The sequence below is a fragment of the Telopea speciosissima genome, chromosome 3 (assembly GCF_018873765.1).
Source record: "Telopea speciosissima isolate NSW1024214 ecotype Mountain lineage chromosome 3, Tspe_v1, whole genome shotgun sequence".
Lineage (NCBI taxonomy): Eukaryota > Viridiplantae > Streptophyta > Magnoliopsida > Proteales > Proteaceae > Telopea > Telopea speciosissima.
In genome coordinates this window covers 6,745,864-6,764,488 of record NC_057918.1, presented here as the reverse complement: position 1 = coordinate 6,764,488, position 18,625 = coordinate 6,745,864, and the positions used below count along the sequence as shown (strand labels likewise).

At 39.0% G+C, this 18,625-nt stretch overlaps 2 protein-coding genes across 2 annotated transcripts; one reads left to right on the top strand and one right to left on the bottom strand.

The window, feature by feature from the left end:
- Positions 1–3,996: 3,996 nt before the first annotated feature.
- Positions 3,997–6,769, top strand: LOC122656232 (polygalacturonase At1g48100). Its single transcript, XM_043850710.1, has 9 exons — positions 3,997–4,349; positions 4,448–4,576; positions 4,758–4,925; positions 5,033–5,068; positions 5,168–5,375; positions 5,827–5,908; positions 6,036–6,144; positions 6,258–6,666; positions 6,707–6,769. The coding sequence occupies exons 1-8, from the start codon at positions 4,068–4,070 to the stop codon at positions 6,660–6,662; spliced, it is 1,419 nt and encodes a 472-aa protein (XP_043706645.1). The 5' UTR covers positions 3,997–4,067; the 3' UTR covers positions 6,663–6,666; positions 6,707–6,769.
- An 836-nt stretch (positions 6,770–7,605) lies between these two features.
- LOC122653508 (pentatricopeptide repeat-containing protein At2g13600-like) lies at positions 7,606–10,079 on the bottom strand. Its single transcript, XM_043847360.1, has one exon. The coding sequence runs from the start codon at positions 10,042–10,044 to the stop codon at positions 7,702–7,704; it is 2,343 nt and encodes a 780-aa protein (XP_043703295.1). The 5' UTR covers positions 10,045–10,079; the 3' UTR covers positions 7,606–7,701.
- Positions 10,080–18,625: the final 8,546 nt, after the last annotated feature.

Genomic DNA, 18,625 nt, shown 5'->3' with positions numbered 1-18,625 from the left:
TCCTCGTTTCCTTTGTCATGGCTGATGAGTATAGTGACGCAAGTCACGCGACAGCTTTGAATTCCGGCAGTTGTGTGTCTGAAAAATGAAAATCGGGGGAGATAAGAATTTAATTCTGTATCAGCAACGGTTGAAGACTTGGAACCGGCTTTTTAAATAACCCGGGTTCAGTTACATGTCCAAACTCCAACATCCAAGTCCTGACCTGGCCGGGTTTCCATCTACCCATGGTATCGTGAAGAGACTACCTCTTAAATCCACTGGATTTTGCCTTTGAATGATTCAATCTAAAAGGGTACTTCGGACCATCACAAATAGAGGGCGAGAATGACCTTGGATGAAGAGATTCTCTTTTCAACTTGGAACTGCTTAGATAGTATGTGCATCAGATAGGATCCGGCCCCTCTCCGGGGAGCTCAGTGCCCAGGGCACGTTCAGGGGGCATCCAAGGGTGAGGCTGTGCTGCACACATCTCGGCGCACGCCTAGGGATGTGTGCAGCACAACCCAACGGCTGGATACTTCCTGGGCCTGTTGGGGCTCCTTGGAGACGAGCTCAATCCCATCGGATAAGATATCAATGAGGGGCAGGCCTCCATAAATAAGGGCGAGAGTTAATGATGCCATTAACTATTCTAAGAGTCTAAACATATTGTCAAATCACCTTGGAGAAAGAGATTCTCTCTTCACCTTGAAACTGTTTAGATAGCATATACATCGGGTAGCACATCAACGACGGAGGATGGAACGGATTTGTAAATATAGGGCAAAGAGGTCATTTCAAGTGAAGAGGAGGAGAAATAGAGAAATATACTTTTCTCTTATATTTAATTCCCACCTATCAACACCATGCAATCTCCCCTTCCTCAATGAAACAGAAGAGTCGATCCCATGACTTCTCGTAACCTCTACTATTTATTGGCATGAGTACCACCAATTGTGTTAAATAAAAAAATAAAAAAAAATATGTGCCATAAATTTATTACTATATTATCAGTGTAAAATAATTGATAAATTTTGAGTCTAAAAAACAAAACCTTAACATGAATTATTAATGATCGTTTGATGTTGCTATTTTGTATCAATTCTGGTTTTTGATCCAAATCATCCAATTTCATCAAAGTGAAGCAATAAAATTGACTACATAACTAGGGATTGAAGTATTGGCACGAGCTAGAGTATTATTAAGTCACTTTTAAGTGATGCATACAGAATTATAAGATAATATAAGAAACACATGAACATGGAAATAAATATTAAGAATACATAAAAGAAAATTGTTTAGGCAAATATCATAATGACGAATAAATTAAGAATATATTTGTTTTATTATGTACGTCCAACATATATATTTAAAATAAAACATATAAATGAAATAATAATAATAATGACATACTTTAAACATACAAAAAAAAAATCTCATATATAGTGAAATACGTTAAACATGCGGTTCATATATGGCTTCGGGGCACCCTCAGGCCTCAACCATAAAACATTCTAATTCTTGCATAGAAATAGTGAGACCTGTTATGTTGTATGATAATATGATCCACGCATAGTTTATAGATGATAATAAATCATAGACTTCATGTTTGAATTATGATGGTAGCTATTCTTCTCCATTGACAAGAATATTCTAGAGAAACAAAATAGAGATATTTTTTTTAACATGAAATTTGACATGTGGTTAATCTAGATCATTCGTAGATATCAAATGGTTGGAATGTTCACACTACTTTTCCACTTGATACAACTAAATACGCAATCCAAATATACTCCAAACAATGTAGAGCATAAATTTTTTCCTCAAAAAAATTGTCATTTTGTAGTATTTTGAAAGTTAAATAATAAACACATAATTGAAAATTAAGATCGATAATATATGTAAAACTTGTTTCTTCAATTATATGTATATGTATAAATTTAAGGGCCAATGGAATGTTAATCTTTCTTACCCTGAAATATATATATTTTTAATCCTCGATAAGCTTTTGGACCATATTTCATTACATTATCTACAAATTCTGCCATTATTTTTCTTTTGGTTTTGGAAAGTTATTGTTTTCTTGAAATTAAAAAGGTGACTTTTTACAATAATATGCCTTGTATATGTTCTTCTAATCCCAATCTAATAATGCAATGGGTGGCACTTATCCATGTTGTGATTAAATAACCAAAAAATTTTCATGTTACAGCTCTGTTTGGTTGCAAGGAAATTAAAGGTAAAGGAAAGTGAAAATTTTTAAACCAATAAAGGAATTTTAGTAGTCATTATCCAAGATGATTGTATAAGCTACTAAAATTTCTTATCGTATTTAGTAATGATGCTTTTTAGATGTAATTTTTATTTTACTTTTTTCATCCAAGGGATTTAGATGCAAAGTAAAATCATTTTTTACAACAAAATATGAAATGATTTGAAATTAGTAACATAATCATATAGGGTAATGATTACCAAAATTTCTTTTTTAGGTTAGAAAATCTCACTTTCCTTCCTTTTAAATTTTCTTGTAACCAATCCCATCAGCATCTTTTTGGTGACATTTCCCATGGAACAAAGTTATTTTAGTGTATTTAATTTTATTTGATTTGATATTCTTTTAAATAAATATCGTACTTTCTTAGTATGTTTGAAGGACCGAGTTTTTCGTCACGCATGCCATAGGATATAACCTTTTAATTCAATGGAGGATGCATTTCGAACCTTCATCACCACATCACATCACTAGGGGAAGGGACTTTTATCCGTTGCTGTAACTGGAACGTTGCTGTGCGTATCGTGCGGTGCAGCAGCGGCCATGTGTGCATAGTGAGATCCGTTGTGCACACATGGTTGCACCGCACCATGCGCACAACAGCGCTCCAGTTACAGCAGCAGATAAAAATTCCTAGGGGAAGAGAGTTAATAATGAAACTCATTGTTTCAAGAGTTCAATCATAACATCAAATCATCATAGATAAATAGATTCTATCTTCATCCAAAGTGACTAACAAACCCAACTCCTAGCTCCTAACCCCTAACTCCTACCCATGAAATTCAATGGGCCGGCTAGTAATGGATCCATCCATTCCATTTTCTATAGGAGAGCCACGTGTGGGCCTGGATTCTTATCTGAGTTTAAAACTATGGGTGTCATTTTGGAGAGAGAGAGAGAGAGAGAATAGATGGCGTGGCCGCGTGGCTTCATAACTTGATAAAGGCACCGACCATTCCCACGAGTGGCCACCACGTGCTAGAAGAGGACAAGGAATTAGGGCATTTTATGTTGCACATAAAAGCACTACAGGGTGACCAGAACAAACCCTTTTGGGACTTTTTATTCCCTCCACCCTTCCATCTCATCAACTGATAGAACATGTGAACCACATACAAATTCCATACTTCCCCACCATGACACATGCTTTACGACTTTATCTAACTAAAAAAACTACCTTCCACTCTCAAATGACCAAAATGTACATTGGCACTTAATTGAACATTCCTTTTACAACCTTATGCAATCAACATCAGAAAATTGCATTAGAGGGGGGTAATATGGTAAGTTCACAGTTACACAGAGTTGTCAAGAGAGCTATGAACCTACTAGGACTTTCTACCAACAACCTCCACACAAGAGATACATATAGTGGGGTACTTTCTTTCTTCTTTCAATCTGTATTCTACACTTGGAACTAAGACCTTTTATGGTTTATGAACCCCATATGGGACATATATGTATCCTTTATAATAATGGCCAAGAATTATTTGAGTCTTATCTAATTTTTAAAAGATGTACAACATTTCAGTTCTAGGACTTTATCTAAATTTTTATTATTTAAGAGTACTACTTTAATTTCAACTTGGCTTTGTTAGAACTTAGCATAAAACCAACTTTGGAAAGAGTAATAAAGCCAAATCTATGTCATTTTGAAGGGACATCTTCAGCAAAACAGTTAAGAGTGATTAAAGTCTTCTCTTATTGTGACCTTCCTCTATTTAAACTGTTTGTTTCCAGTGTAGAGCATCTCACCTGAAGCTCTAACAAGAGTTCAAATTCTCTCTGCTTAAAAAAAAAAAAAAAAACAGGGATGAAGAAAGACACAAATTTCTTTCTTCTCTTCATTCTGCTTCTCTTGATTGTGATACTCATTGACTCCTCTGCAAGTTTAGTGGAGGCAAGGAAGGATAATAAGAAGCATCAGAAACAGAAGAAACGGTCTGGCAACAATCAAACTGCTGCTGGACCAGTGCATTCTCCTGTACCTTCTCATGCTCCATCTCCTTGCTATGGTCCATATCCTACCCACTCAACCATTTTTGATATCTTGTCTTTTGGAGCCAAGGGTGATGGAGTTTCAGATGACTCAAAGGTGAAACCAAACACTCACACACACGCACAGAGAGAGAGAGAGAGAGAGAGAGAGATTGTCAAATGTACTAACTTATTGTAATGTGGGAACTAAAACAGGCCTTTGAAGCAGCATGGAAAGCTGCCTGCAGGGTTACTGGAGCCACAGTGGAAATCCCATCAGAATTCAGGTTTCTAGTCAGACCATTAACTCTCCAAGGCCCATGTAAGCCTCATCTTGTTCTTCAGGTTTGTTGTCCTTCCTTGACATTTAATCTCACATTCCCAAGAAACCAAGCTTGCCCAAAATGTTGTTCATTCATTACTGTTCACTTACAGAAACAGAAACAGAATAACTAATTATCTGTTTCAAATTTTAATTTTTTTTTTGTTTAAAAAAAAAAAAAAAAAAAAAAAAAAAAAACCATAGATAGATGGGACTCTCTTAGCTCCTCCAAAGGTAGGTGCCTGGCCGAAATCCAGCTTGTTTCAATGGATAAACTTCAAGTGGATTCATAACTTCACCATCCAAGGAACTGGTACTGTTGATGGCCAAGGTTCTGCTTGGTGGAATCCCTCAGGAATCAACTATGTTCAGGTTAGTATGTTAAAGAGATGCACAATTCCTTTCTCTTTGGTTCAGACAATATAACGAGGGTGTGCATGGAGGTGTATAACATCTTTTTCTCTTGTTTGTTCTTGCAGAAGCTATCCAAACATATACCAGATCTGAAACCAACTGTAAAAAATACAATCTCTCTACCTCTCCCTTATATATTTTCTCATCTTCTTGGATCAAAATGTCTGTATATAAATGATATCTGGGATTCTTTTTTGCAGGCTTTGAGGTTCTATGGAAGCTACAATGTGATTGTTAGGGACATAACCATCATAAACAGTCCTGGGTGCCATCTAAAATTTGATGGCACTGGAGGAGTTAAGGTTGACAATATTACAATCTCTTCACCTGGTGACAGTCCCAACACTGACGGCATTCACCTTCAAAACGTCCATGATGTGGAAATAAAGCATTCCAACATTGGATGTGGTAAGAACATGAAAGCCACCGATTCTTTCTTTTATATATATATATATATATATATGAAAGTTTTCCATTTTTTTAAGCTAAAAGGCTTAACTGATCAATCAAGGCTCAAGAAGTTCTCTTATTTTTGTAACCTGCCATGTTTCCTGTTGGGGTTTGCCTTTCATATGTGTTACGTGCCCCTGGTTGCGTACTAAACCAACAAGGCCCATGTTAGATTTCTAAGGGCTAACCTTCATAATGGGAAGCTCTTGAGTCTTGAGTCTCATCCATGGTTTAAAAAAATTGGAATCGGCCGAGCCTAATCCTGATTCCTGCCAAATCAGAATCAGAATTGGTCCTGTTGTCGATTCGATTTATTAAACCCTGGACTAAATCCAGTGGTAATCTTCATAATATTTTTTTTAAAAAGATGGTAATAATGTCTTAATTGGTAAGTGATGGTTCTTGACAGGAGATGATTGTGTATCCATACAAACTGGGAGCACTAATGTTCATGTTCATCATGTGAACTGCGGCCCTGGTCATGGTATTAGGTAAACTCAAGTGATCCATGAGAACTATATTTTGATTTTGCTCAACCCTTAAAAAGAATTGCTTAACTTACATTTTTCATATTTCTGATCTCTGGAATGTATGTATGTTTGTTTCTGGGAAATTCAGTTTAGGAGGGCTAGGGAAAGACAAAACTGTGGCATGTGTATCTGGCATTACCATTGAAAACATCAATGTTCAAAATGCTCTATCTGGAGTGAGGATCAAAACATGGCAGGTACAAGTACTTATCCATCAAAGCTTGAGATTAGCTGAAAAATTATAGACATAACTAAAATTAATCAAGTAGATACAAAAATTAAAACTGTGGTAGCTATAAATTGATTTCAGGGAGGTATGGGATCTGTGAAGAATGTTTCATTTTCCAACATTCAAGTTGTCGATGTGGAGATTCCGATCATGATCGACCAGTACTACTGTGACAAGATGAAATCTTGCAAGAACCAGACAGAAGCAGTGGCAATAACAGGAGTCAAGTATAATCAGATTACTGGGACTTACTCAGTGCAACCCATTCATCTGGCATGTAGTAACAATGTTCCTTGCATTGATGTCGATCTAATCGACATCCAGTTACAGCCATCACCGGGTTCTACTGGGTTTCAACAGGGTTTGTGTTGGAACTCTTATGGGAAGTCACAGGCCCCCCTTGTTCCTTCAACCATTGATTATTGCTTGCGTAGGGGTGGTAGTTGGGCTAAGCAACCAGCAAGATCAAATGACCACTCTTGTTAGCAAGGCCTAACTTATCTTTGTATTTTTTATCTCAGTAATTTAAGGCCTAACTTATCTTGCCACACTTCTGTAATTATATTTAGGGAGAGGATTTTCTTAAGAAATGGTACAGGAAGCACGTTAATGAGGAGTGACGAAACGGTTTCATACATAATGGGTAAAGAGGTCATTTCAGAGCAATATGGTTTTGAGACCAAGATGCTTGCTCACAATCAAATTGGGTAGGCAATGCCCAAATGTACAAATAGATATAAGGTATGTAATTTGCAACAGGACAGGTGGGTCCACTTACTTGGTTCTGTGGGCCATTGTCCAATAAATTCTGTTGGGATTCTCTCTCTCTCTCTCCCTTACTTTGGTTTGATGATTGGGCCTTGGAGTTGTGCGTGCGCCGTCCAACACCTTTATAAGAACTGAACTGCACGCGCTTGAACCCAGATTTTAGTGGAAGAACGAAGCTAAGAACAGAAAAGCTAAAGCTGTAGCCTCCTAAATCCTAATCAAATAACATTCTTTTTGTTCTCTTCAGCTTTTACATTTCATTCAGTCCCTTCAAGCTTTGCATTTTTCGTATGGAAAAGCTGATTTGCTGGAGCACTTACTCCACTAAGAACTCCCCTCTTTTTCTAATTTGAGTTGCATCAAACAGAGGTGAAAAGTGAAACAACTGATGACCCACTTGTGTAGGAGCCTACTGAACATTTCTTCCTTACTGTCATGAACTGGGCTGTCCTTCAAATTTTGTCACCATACAGAATTTTGATCCTCCCCATGGAAGGAGATAAGTGATAAGTTGATTGTGTATTAAAAAACCATCTCTTGGACAAAGCTATCGCCAAGATACCTTCAATGAGAAAGATTAAAAGTTTCAATTTTTGGGCGTTCCATGGAGCCTCAGAAGAAAATTAGCAAACTAGTACGCTGACTGCCAAGCAAATGCATTTAAACCCATATTAACCACCAGGAGCTCTGAATAATTTCTGATAAATGAAATCCATCTAATAAGAACTCAGCAATGCCTTTCATGTGTTGTTTAAACCTAAACTTCAAAATCACCACTTAGACTACTAACCATCATCTCAGACATCAGGAGCTCCAAAACCCTAACAATATCAGCCAAATGTGAGTGGCACCCGTCAGAATAAAAAGAATGGACTTGATTCCTCACCTCAATCCAACTACACCCACCAATCTTCTTCAATCCCTTGTCCCTCATTAATTTTCTCACTCTTGAAACATCACTCCATCTCCCAGCCGAAGCATATATATTTGACAGCAAGACATAACCAGCTGAGTTCTCCTCCAACAATTCCCAGATCTTCTTAGCTGTCCTTTCTGCTATCTCCTCATTCTTATGAACACTACAACCACTCAATAGAGCAGCCCATGCATTAGCTTCAGGTTGAAATGGCATCGCTTTAATGAAATTTTCAGCCTCTCTAAGGCGCCCTGATCGTGCTAGCAAATCAACAATGCAAGTATAGTGTCTACCAGTTGGTTTTATACCGTAGACCTTTTCCATTGACTCAAAGTACTTAAACCCTTTCTCAACCAATCCAAAATGAGAACAAGCAAAAAGAACAGCTAAGAACATAAGCCCAGAAGGAGCCACATTCAATGTTCTTTCCATTTCCTCAAACAGAGTAAGCGAGTCCTCTGAAAGCCCATTATCTGCAAGCCCTTGAATCATTGCAGTCCAAGAGACCTCATTCTTCTCTGGCATTTTATTGAAAACCCTCTTAGAACTTTCTATGTCCCCAGATTTTGCATACATATCAGTAAGTGCAGTCCCCACAAAGAGCTCATACTGAATCCCCAGTTTGACAATCTTCCCATGAAGGTTCTTGCCTTTCTCTAGGTAGGCCAAGCTTGAACAAGCACGCAGGACACTGGAGAATGTAGATTCGTTAGGATTTTCTCCAGACAACAACATCCGATCGAAAACCTCCAACACCTCATGACACTGTTCGTTTTGTGCATAACCAGAAATCATTGAATTCCAGGAGATATTATTTCTCTCAGGGATCTGCTCAAACAACTCTTTAGCTTCTTCTAGTTGGCCATTCAGACCATATCCTGCAACCATAGAATTCCAACATACGACGTTCCTCTCTGAAATCAATTCAAAGACAAGACGTCCATCCAGAGTCTTTCCACATTTACAATACATGTCAATCAGAGGACCACCTATAAAGATGTTCCTTTCAATTCCAATTTTGATAACATGTCCATGAATGCTTGTCCCCATTCGCAAACTGTCTATGCTACCCAACACACTAAGAATGCTAGAATAGCAAGAGAAAGTTGGTCGAAATCCATTACAAAGCATGTCAACAAAAAGTTTCAATGCTTCTTTGGCATCCCCACACTGGCTATACCTTGCAATCATTTGACTCCAAGAAACTTCGTTTCTCTCAGGCATCTCATCAAAAATCCGACGTGCTTCTAACAATTCCCCCATCTCAACATATAAATCGAGGATTGCACTCCAAGAAATTACGTCTCTGCCCTCCATACGATCGAAAACTCTCCTTGCCAAGTCATATTCACCCATCCTTACGTAAAATGTTATTAGAGTATTACAAACAGATAAATTGTTTTCAAACCCCAATTTAACAATCAATCCCAAAATACTCCTGCCTAATTCAAGATCACCCAACCCAATGCAAGCTCCTAGAATGGAAGTAAAGGTCACATTGTTTGGCTTGGTTCCATACTCAAGCATTTTACAGAAAAGATTCAAGGCTTCAACATTTGACCCATTCCGAACAAAACCGCTAATTACTGCAGTCCAAGAAACCACATTCTGAAAGGGGTTCCTCTCGAAAAACCACAATGAATCATCCACTCTTCCAAATTTCATGAACCCCGAAATCAACGCAGTCCAGGTAACTTCATTTCTCTTTGGCATTTCATCGAACAACTGACGAGCTGCTTCCAGATTACCCTGCTGGACGTTGGCCGTGATCATGCAATTCCAGGCAACAATATCAAATCCACCGAATTCTCTCAGGATCTCCTTAACATCAATACATGTCTTGCAATTCAAGTACATGATCAGGAGCTTAACGCTTATATATCGATCTGATGAGATTCCCATTTTGATCAAATGCCCATGAAAGGCTCTCCCTTCTCTGACGCAGCCATGAGTGGAAAGTATCTTTATGATAGCGATACAAGTTTCTGCATAAGCTACTAAAGCTGTTCTGGGATTGATGCCAATGAGACATGCGATTGTTTTTCCCAGTTTGTTGGTTACGGAAGTAGTTAGGGTACTTGACGAGAAATTGGGCAGAAATTGGTGAGGAAACAACGGAAATTTCTGCCATGTCCCTTGATGAAGCTTCCTAAAAAATGGAAAATATCTCAAATTTACTTTCATAACATAACCGCATTCTGCTCAACTTAGTTCCTCTTTCCTTCTTCTTCTCCTTTCTTTCCTTTTTTTTCTTTCTCTTCTTCTCCTCACTCTCTCCCACGGTTTTGGTTGCAGGAGAAATGAAAAGAACCTCATGCCCTTTTATAACTTAAGTGGCCCTTAGGGCCGTTTGGTTGACAACCCAAAACTCTAAGTCTGAATCACTTAAACTCTAAATTTGGGCAATTGGACCTACAACCAAGTCCACGAGATATGGGAGGTTGCAGTCAAGGTCGGCGATGCTCAAGGCACCAACACACTGCCTAAATTCGCGGGGCAAATGGACCCCACGAATTCCACTTCCTTGGAGCCTCATAAAACAAGCGGTTGCACAGGCAGTTGCATCAGCCGGTGTGACCACCTGATCGATCGCCTCTGCTGAGAATTTTTCAATACCTATCCCTTCCAGGTCTTGACTTACACTCATAGGGGCTTCAATGGGAATGGATGATCTTGACATGAATCTATGAATCCAATCTATCTGCCCTGTAGGGACGAGATCCAACGGATCAAGGCTAGAAATCCTGATATAACCCCACAGTGAAACCTTCAGCGCCGCTGCAAAGAACATAGGATCCAAGAAAATTGTAGGGAGTGGGATTGCATGAGAGGGAGGGGTTGCAGCCTTACAGGGGTGAGGCAGGATGGGGTTGTAACAGAAGGTGGGGCGTTAGGAAGAACAGGGAAGGGTTTTGAGGAGGGTGGGGCAGGAGGTTGCAGAGGGTTGGGGTTTGGGAATAATAGGAGCAGGAGATGGGGAGGGTGAGGCGTGGTGGTGTGGTGGGGTTCGGTTACAACAGGGAGTTGGGGCGGTAAGGTTGGAGGAGTAGGAAGGAGGGACGGCGGACGGTCTCTTAATTTTTATATAAAATAAAAAATAATTATTTATAAGAGTAGATTTGAAAAACAGAAAAAAAATTGGGCAATTGGATTAATTATAATCCAGGATATCCCAAACACAATATGTAAAATATCGGATACCTAAACTACAATCTATCAAAACATCAGGTATCTTAGATGCCATTTATCCCAAAAAAATCCAACATTGCATATAATGCCATATATAGATTATAGAGCTCACCAATTAATAAAATAAAACTTTGTGTTGCGTGTGGAAACCTTCGATACTCGGTTCGCTCACGGATGAGTCTGCAAAAATCAAGCGATGAGCACAAGAGAGCCGGTGTGGCTCCGGCCAAGGACTTTTCGACGCTCAAGTTAGGTCTCCAATGCAACAGCGTAACTGCGTAGTGAAAGCCCAATGAGGAATGGTGCTCCATACCTGGGTATTTATAGAGTGAGGATGAGATGAGGCGGTTGGGAGAGTCCTAGTATGGAAGGAGTCCTTCTTTCGGAAGGTTCTCTCGCGTAGAGCGGAGTGAAGAGCTATTTTCGGGGTCGGACTCTTATTAAGGTAAGAGTCCATGTAGAGTGTGATTCCGTGTTGCTCGAGATCATGGCTCGATCCTTATCCCGTGATTCTCGAGATGCGCTGACGTGGCCAGGAGATCCCCGGTGGGGCGCTATGGCAGCTTCAGTGGAGGAGGGCTCCACCTCGGAGGTCGGCTTAGGAGGGTGGCATGGTAGGTCGGCCTTGGCCGTCACCTTGGCCTGGGAGGTCAACCCGAGAGGTTGGTCTCGGCAGTAAGCTTGGCCAGGAGTTTATGGCTGACCTGTATGAGCTCGGCTCGAAGCTCGGCCTCAGACACTGGCCAACATGCGCGAGTCTGGCTCTGTCAGGTGACTTATCGGAGACGGGGTCGGCCCGATTTCCTACTTGGCTCAATTCGGTTCTCGGACTGAGGTTAGGTCGACCATGTGGCAGCCTTTGATAGGTGGGGTGTTTTATGCCTCATCACTTTGAAAATTAAATACAACAATGAAACTTAACCAAAAGAATGAAGGGTGCGTTTGTCTTGTAGAAGGTTACAAACAGAATTTGTAATCGGACTTATATTACCCCCCAAGCAATATGATTTTCACTTGGATTTGAGGGCACACAATGTAATTTTACACTTAAATGTTTTTTCCCTTCTTCTGTCTCCCTGATTCCATTGCTGCTTTTGCTCACCGTTGTCGCTGCCATTGCCTGCCGCTGCTGTTGCTCAGCGTTGTTGCTGCCATTGCGTGGCACTGATGTTGCTCACCGTTGTTCATTTTAGGGCTCTCTCTAGGTGTCACAATTTTTTATCACAAAATTGAAATAGATTACAGGTGCCTAACAAGAGATTAAAGATAAACATTGGTTTGATTAGGGGCTATATGATTCTTACATGCGCCAAATTCTCCATCATTCAAAGAACTGAGAACTCAACGTGCTCAAAGTTATTTTTTCAAAATGTCCATCTTTTGCATCAAATTTTCATTCCAAATGAAAGGGATTTTACACCAAAGAGCCCTAGCCTGAGTGTTGATGAAGAAATTTTGTGGACAATGAAAACGATTTTGAAATCTGATAACCTTTATCTTCCATTCCTTCGGAGAACGCCTTGGTGAACCAAACCCACAATTTTATTTGGAGACCCAAAACGATAAGGGAACTGAAATTTGATGAGTCTAGCTACCTCGCTTGCCCTAGATTGCCACTGCAATTGTGTAACAGGCAAAGAAAAGCTGTGAGTGAGAAAGAGAGAGAGAGAGAATTATGGTGAAGGGACGGGAGAAAGGTTCTCTGTGGACAGGAGCTGCTGACGGGGGAATCTCGTGGCTGACGGAGAAGGAGGGGCTTGGGAGGAGAGAGCAGGAGACGAAGAAGAAGTGGAGAGGGAGAGGGAGAAGGGAAAATTACAGAAAAACACCCTATCTAAAAATGTTGATAAGTGGTGTGGGATGGACAGAAAAGTCCGGTTACAAAGATGCATTACAAACAGCTTTACCCAAGAAGGAATATATGGTTGAAGTATAACGGGAAAGGGGTTCGCCAATGTATGGGATTGGGTGGTATATAATTTTACACGTTGCAAAAGATCTGTTCAGGCAATTTTGTCGATATTGAATGGTTAGATTTATCACATGTATTATCGTATCACATCCGTAGTTGTCCATCCATACGTCCCAATGCCTTGCTGGGAATTAGCTAGGAAAACCTCAACGTATAAATTTATGGGAAAATTTCATGGACACCCCCTGTAAGTATATAATATATCACGGACATCTCAAACCTTGTCAAAATATCAATCTATCAACCTTTCCCCTGACATTAAGCACAGTTAGCACTCAAAGTTTAAATGTCCATTTTACCCCCTTAGTTATTTAAATAAAAAACAGATAAATTACATCTAAGGTGTCTTAAGTTGGAAAGTAACATTTGAGGTATCCTAACTTTGAAAAATGATGTTTGAGGTGTCTTATTAAGGTTAGTCCTACTCCAAACTCCAACCACCACCACCGCCGTTTTGGTTTTCTAAAACAGAGTCATTGAACAAAGGATTAGAAACCCTAAAATTTCAGAGTTGTTTTACTGTTTGGAACTCTTGAACTCTTCTTCCTCTGTAATGGAAAGAGGGCTTTGTTGCATCATTGAAGAAGAAGGAACTTGGACAGTTGTTGATTTACCAATTGATATCTTACATGACAATCACCAATTTCATTCCCTATATACAGAAGAAGGCCATTTAGTTGCATCATTGAAGATATGCCTAATGGCTATTCGGGGGTTTGGATTGAAACGTGCTTAATTTATTTGGCTTTTTAAATGGCATTTCTTCTTAGTTTCAAGTTGATGATTTAATGGAACCATTTCAACACAGGTTAAATGGGTAGAACATGTAGGGATAGAGAATAATCCAGTTCATTAGGTTTTCAATCAATATGTAACTACTGGAATGACATTTGGGGCGCAATGCTGGCTAATAGTTTTACAAATGCAGTGTGAGAGGTTTGCAAGTCTTATGGCAAGAAAAAGTGCTTCGTTTTCCCCTAAATTTCCTACTATCAAATCTTCTCAAAACCCTAATTTCATTCGTTATCGAATCAAGCCTCGTGCGATCTACATACACCATTCTTGCCTTTGGATAGCCATCTACGATCGAGGATCTACTCATCTACATATCTCGATTTAGGGTTTGGTTGCAGCAATGGCCTTTCATGGAGACGAGAGATGGAAGCAGAGCAAAGGGGAGATCTGAGAGGAAGAAGACGATGGACCTGTCCGTGTTGGATTGACAGGAGAACCCATTGTTTAATCCATTAAGGGTATCATGGGAAGTTCACTTGTGGTAAGGGTAATTTTGCCATTATAAAAGAATTAACAGCAACTTAACTGCACAAACCTAATAGAGTGGACTACATTGAAATAAAAACATAAAGTAAAGGTAGTCTGTGAATTTTTTTTTTTTTTTTTTTTTTTTTTTTTTTTGTTTTTTTTTATTACAAAAAGTCAACTTTTTTAGTGGCAAGAAGAAAAGGAATCTCTAAAATCATTAAATAAATGCATGTGAAAAGGGATTTATTAGTTCACATTTTTATTTATAGATATATTTAAAACTTCACACCTTTAAAATACCCATTGTCTTATTCTCAAAAGTTTTGAATAATAAGTCCCTTTTCAGCATGCATCATGCATTATCCTTTGGTTTTCATAATTAAATACCCTCTTCATCCAAGAGCTGGTGGTACTTACTTAAAGTGGGGGATATCAACTTGAGATTACATAGCCTTGGAGAAAAGTTTGCAACTTGCCACAAAAGTACAGGAGGAAGCTTTGCTTGAATGTGCAATTCATTTCCATTAGATTAGATTAGAATAGATTAGATTACAATGGAGCTTCTTATCCCATCTCAGGTAATAGAAACATTTGTAGCCTTAATCTTGGTATATTATTTCCTATGCTCATAGGGGGGTAGTTTTTGAATATTGAAAGTTACTCAATAATTGAGTTTTGTATAAGAACCTGAAAGAATTCATTGTTGTCTAGAAGAACAATACCGTGCTTGCATCTCTTTCCTACTAACGTGGCCACTCTTCATTCCATTAATATAAGAGATTTGCTCATTGAGGGGTAGTTTTTGAATATTGAAAATTATTCAATATAATTGAGTTTTGTGTAAGAACCTAGAAGAGTTTATTGTTGTCTTGAAGAACAACACCGTGCTTGCATCACCTTCCTATCAACGTGGTCACTCTTCGTTCCATTAATATAATGAAAATAATTAAATGAACAGGGGAGCAGTAGTGGAAGTTGTAGGTTGACTCGATTCTAGCTAGCTAGAGCTTATATAAAGTCTACAACTTGCTACAAAAGAAGTAGAAAAGGAAGCTTGCTTGGCTTGAATGCAATTCCCATTAGATTAGATAAGATTAGATTACAATGGAGCTTTCAATTATCCCATCTCAGGTACTAGGATCATTTGTAGCTTTAATCTTGTTGGTGTATTACTTCCTATGCAGAAACAAAACCAAGACCGGCAAGGGAAGGGAAGCCCCAACACCATCTGGTGCCTTGCCAATTATTGATCATCTCCATATCCTTGGGGGACAAAATCCGCTTCCGCGAACGCTTGGAGCTATGGCCGACAAGCATGGCCCGGCCATCATGCATGCTCAGACTCGGCGTACATCGCACACTAGTTGTGAGCAGTGCAGAGCTGATCAAGGAGTGCTTCACTACAAACGATAGAGTTTTAGCTACACGCCCTCGTTGCGCTGCAGGCAAGTACATAGGCATCAACTACACTTTAATTGGGTTCTCACCTTATGAGGCATATTTGTAAGGGTATTTATGTAATATCCTTTTATATGTTCTCATATAATCCTACTTGTATTAATGCCCAGGCTGTGAGGGGCAATCTAGTAATTAGCCCATCTGACCTAAACCCTAGTTTTCCTATATATACTAGCTGGAGACAGCAGTCTGGGTATTCTAAACTAGATACTCAGGGTGTAATGCTTTAAGCAACTTTGTGCTTAAACCCTAAACCCTAACAATCTTAAAGCATTATTTTTTTTTTTCGTTTCTCTGCGATCAAGATCGACTTCGGCAGAATTGCGTTGAAGATCGCATTAAGATCGATCCTTGATTCGATTTTGGAGATCGTATGTGACGATTTTACAGGTTTTCTTTTGAGAGATTGGCGTAGTTTTCCTTTGAGAAATCTGTTTCACGTCTTCGGCTTTAGGTGCGATCGTGGTTCACAATTTTGATTTGAGAGATCACATTACGCTTGGAAGATCGTTTCTTGTTTCGGCTTTTGGAAAATCGTACGTCACGATTGCAGTTCTCTCTGAGGCTTCATTTGATCAAAGCTTTTGGTTATCTTTCCAAAGTATTTATTACGTTTCCAAAGCATTATTTGATATTGAAAGGCTTTTTGTCCTTTCTTCGTCAAAAGGTTTTGATTTGATAGATTAAAGAAAAAAAAACCATTAACTTGTCAGAGAAGGACGTTTGCTTTTGGATTCTTTTGCTTTTGATTCAATTTCAAAAGCCGAAGTGGTTTCCAGAAAGCTTTCTTCAAAGAGCATCGATTGGTTTTTCTTCTTTTTTTTATTTGAGAAAAGGATAAAAGCAACTTTTGGCATAAATTTATTTTTGGGTTCGGCCATTATCTGCGAGCAGCCAACATCCGTGCTAGCAGCCTGCATTAGCGTGTACATTACAAGTGTCGATACCGCTGCACCGTTGCGATCTTTTCCTCCTTCATCTAAATTCAGGGTTCTCCATCTCAGGTGTGACTGTTCCTTGAGCATTTATTTATTTTTTATTTGATATTTTGTTTGGGCATATAAACAAATCACTTAATATGGAGAAACACGCTGTTCCAATTGAGATGATCAAATTGGAAAGTTTTAGTGGCTCGAGTTCGTTCTTGGAAAAGGAAGACTCGGTTTGGTCAAGTACCTTAATATTTTCTACACTGTAGTAAATACTTTTTCCGATTGTACGGACCTAATCAAGCCCAATGGATAAGTGATGAGGACTTTTGCAAAGACTACCTATTGAACTGCTCTGTCGATAGGTGTGCAGAGACCTATAGTAAATATGAGTCTGCAAAAGAGATTTGGGAAAACCTAGAAGCCCAATTCAAAAAGGAGGAGGACCTATCAAAAACTCACTTGGTTGACAAGTTTATGGACTTCAAGTTTCAAGAAGATAAGGAGATACTTCCACAAGTAACAGACTTTGAGAACTTGAGAACAAAATTGAACCAAGAAACCATCCCCGTTGTTGATGCATTCTTAGTGGGTGCAATTATCTTTAAGTTACCCTCTACTTGGTATTCCTTTAAAACTGAGATGCACAGAAAGAAAACACAAGTGGGGCTGGATGATCTCAAACAGTTCATTAGAATCAGAAGATGAAAACAGAGCAGGAATAACTTGGAGATGGTGAAACAACAACAGGCATCTCCAATTTGGTTTCACAACCCAAGAAATATCCTAGGCAGTCCAAGCCACCTAAGAAAGAACCCCAACGGTTGGAGGCCAAAAAGACTAATTTTAAAAAGAGGGGCAAGTGCCAACTGTGGAAAGTGGGGTCACTATGCATCCGAGTGTAGGGGTCCTAAGAAAGGGAACACCGACACACCACGAAGGAAGTTCACATCTTGGTGGACAAGACCGAGCCTACTAACTTTGTTGCCATGATTGGCAAGGGTAAGGGGTTGGTCAAGACATCTTGATTGGTGGTTAGACTGCGGAGCGACTTGTCATGTTTGCAATAGCAAGGACCGCTCACCGATGTTGTTCAAGTAGCGGTAGATCACTGTTGCAAATGGAGACGTCGTGGAAGTGGCTCAACAAGGGACAACCTGGTTCTCTCATCAGTAAAATATTAACTTTGAAAAATGTTAAAATCTTTCCTGGTTTTGAAAAGAATTTAATTTCCATTGGAATTTTGTTTGATCTTTGGCATGTCTATTACTTTTAGTAGTGGTAGAGTAACATTGTCTGTTAACTCCTTTTATTTTGGATGTGCTTATAATTTGAATGGTATGTTTAGGTTGAGTTTAGCTAATGAGACAATAAACCAGGTTAACCATAATTCACTTGATCCCAAAATACTACATTGTAGGTTAGGACATGTGAACTATAGGAAAATGCTCAAACTAGCTAAAACTCATAATTTACCATTAGACACTTCAATTAGATTTAACGATGTGAAGTGTGTGCTCAAACTAAAATAACTAGAAAACCGTTCGACGGTTTCTAGGAGCACTCAACTTCTTGAACTTATACATTCGACATTTGTGACTTTAAAAGCTACACAACTAGAGGAGGTCGGAAGTATTTGATAACATTTATAGACGATTTTTCTAGATACTATCATTTATACTTGTTAAAATCTAAAGATGAAGCTTTTGAAAAATTTAAAATTTTCAAGAATAGGGTAGAAAATCGTTGAACTTGAAAATTAAAAGATTTAGAAGTGATAGGGGAGGAGAATACAAATTGACGAGTTCAAGGAATTCTGCCTCCTCTAAGCATAATCCTTGAAACTATCGCTCCTTACTCACCTCAATCAAATGGCATAGTGAAAGAAAGAACAGGACGTTAACAGAGATGTTAAACTCCATGTTATTGACATGGGTATGCCCTCTTGCTATTG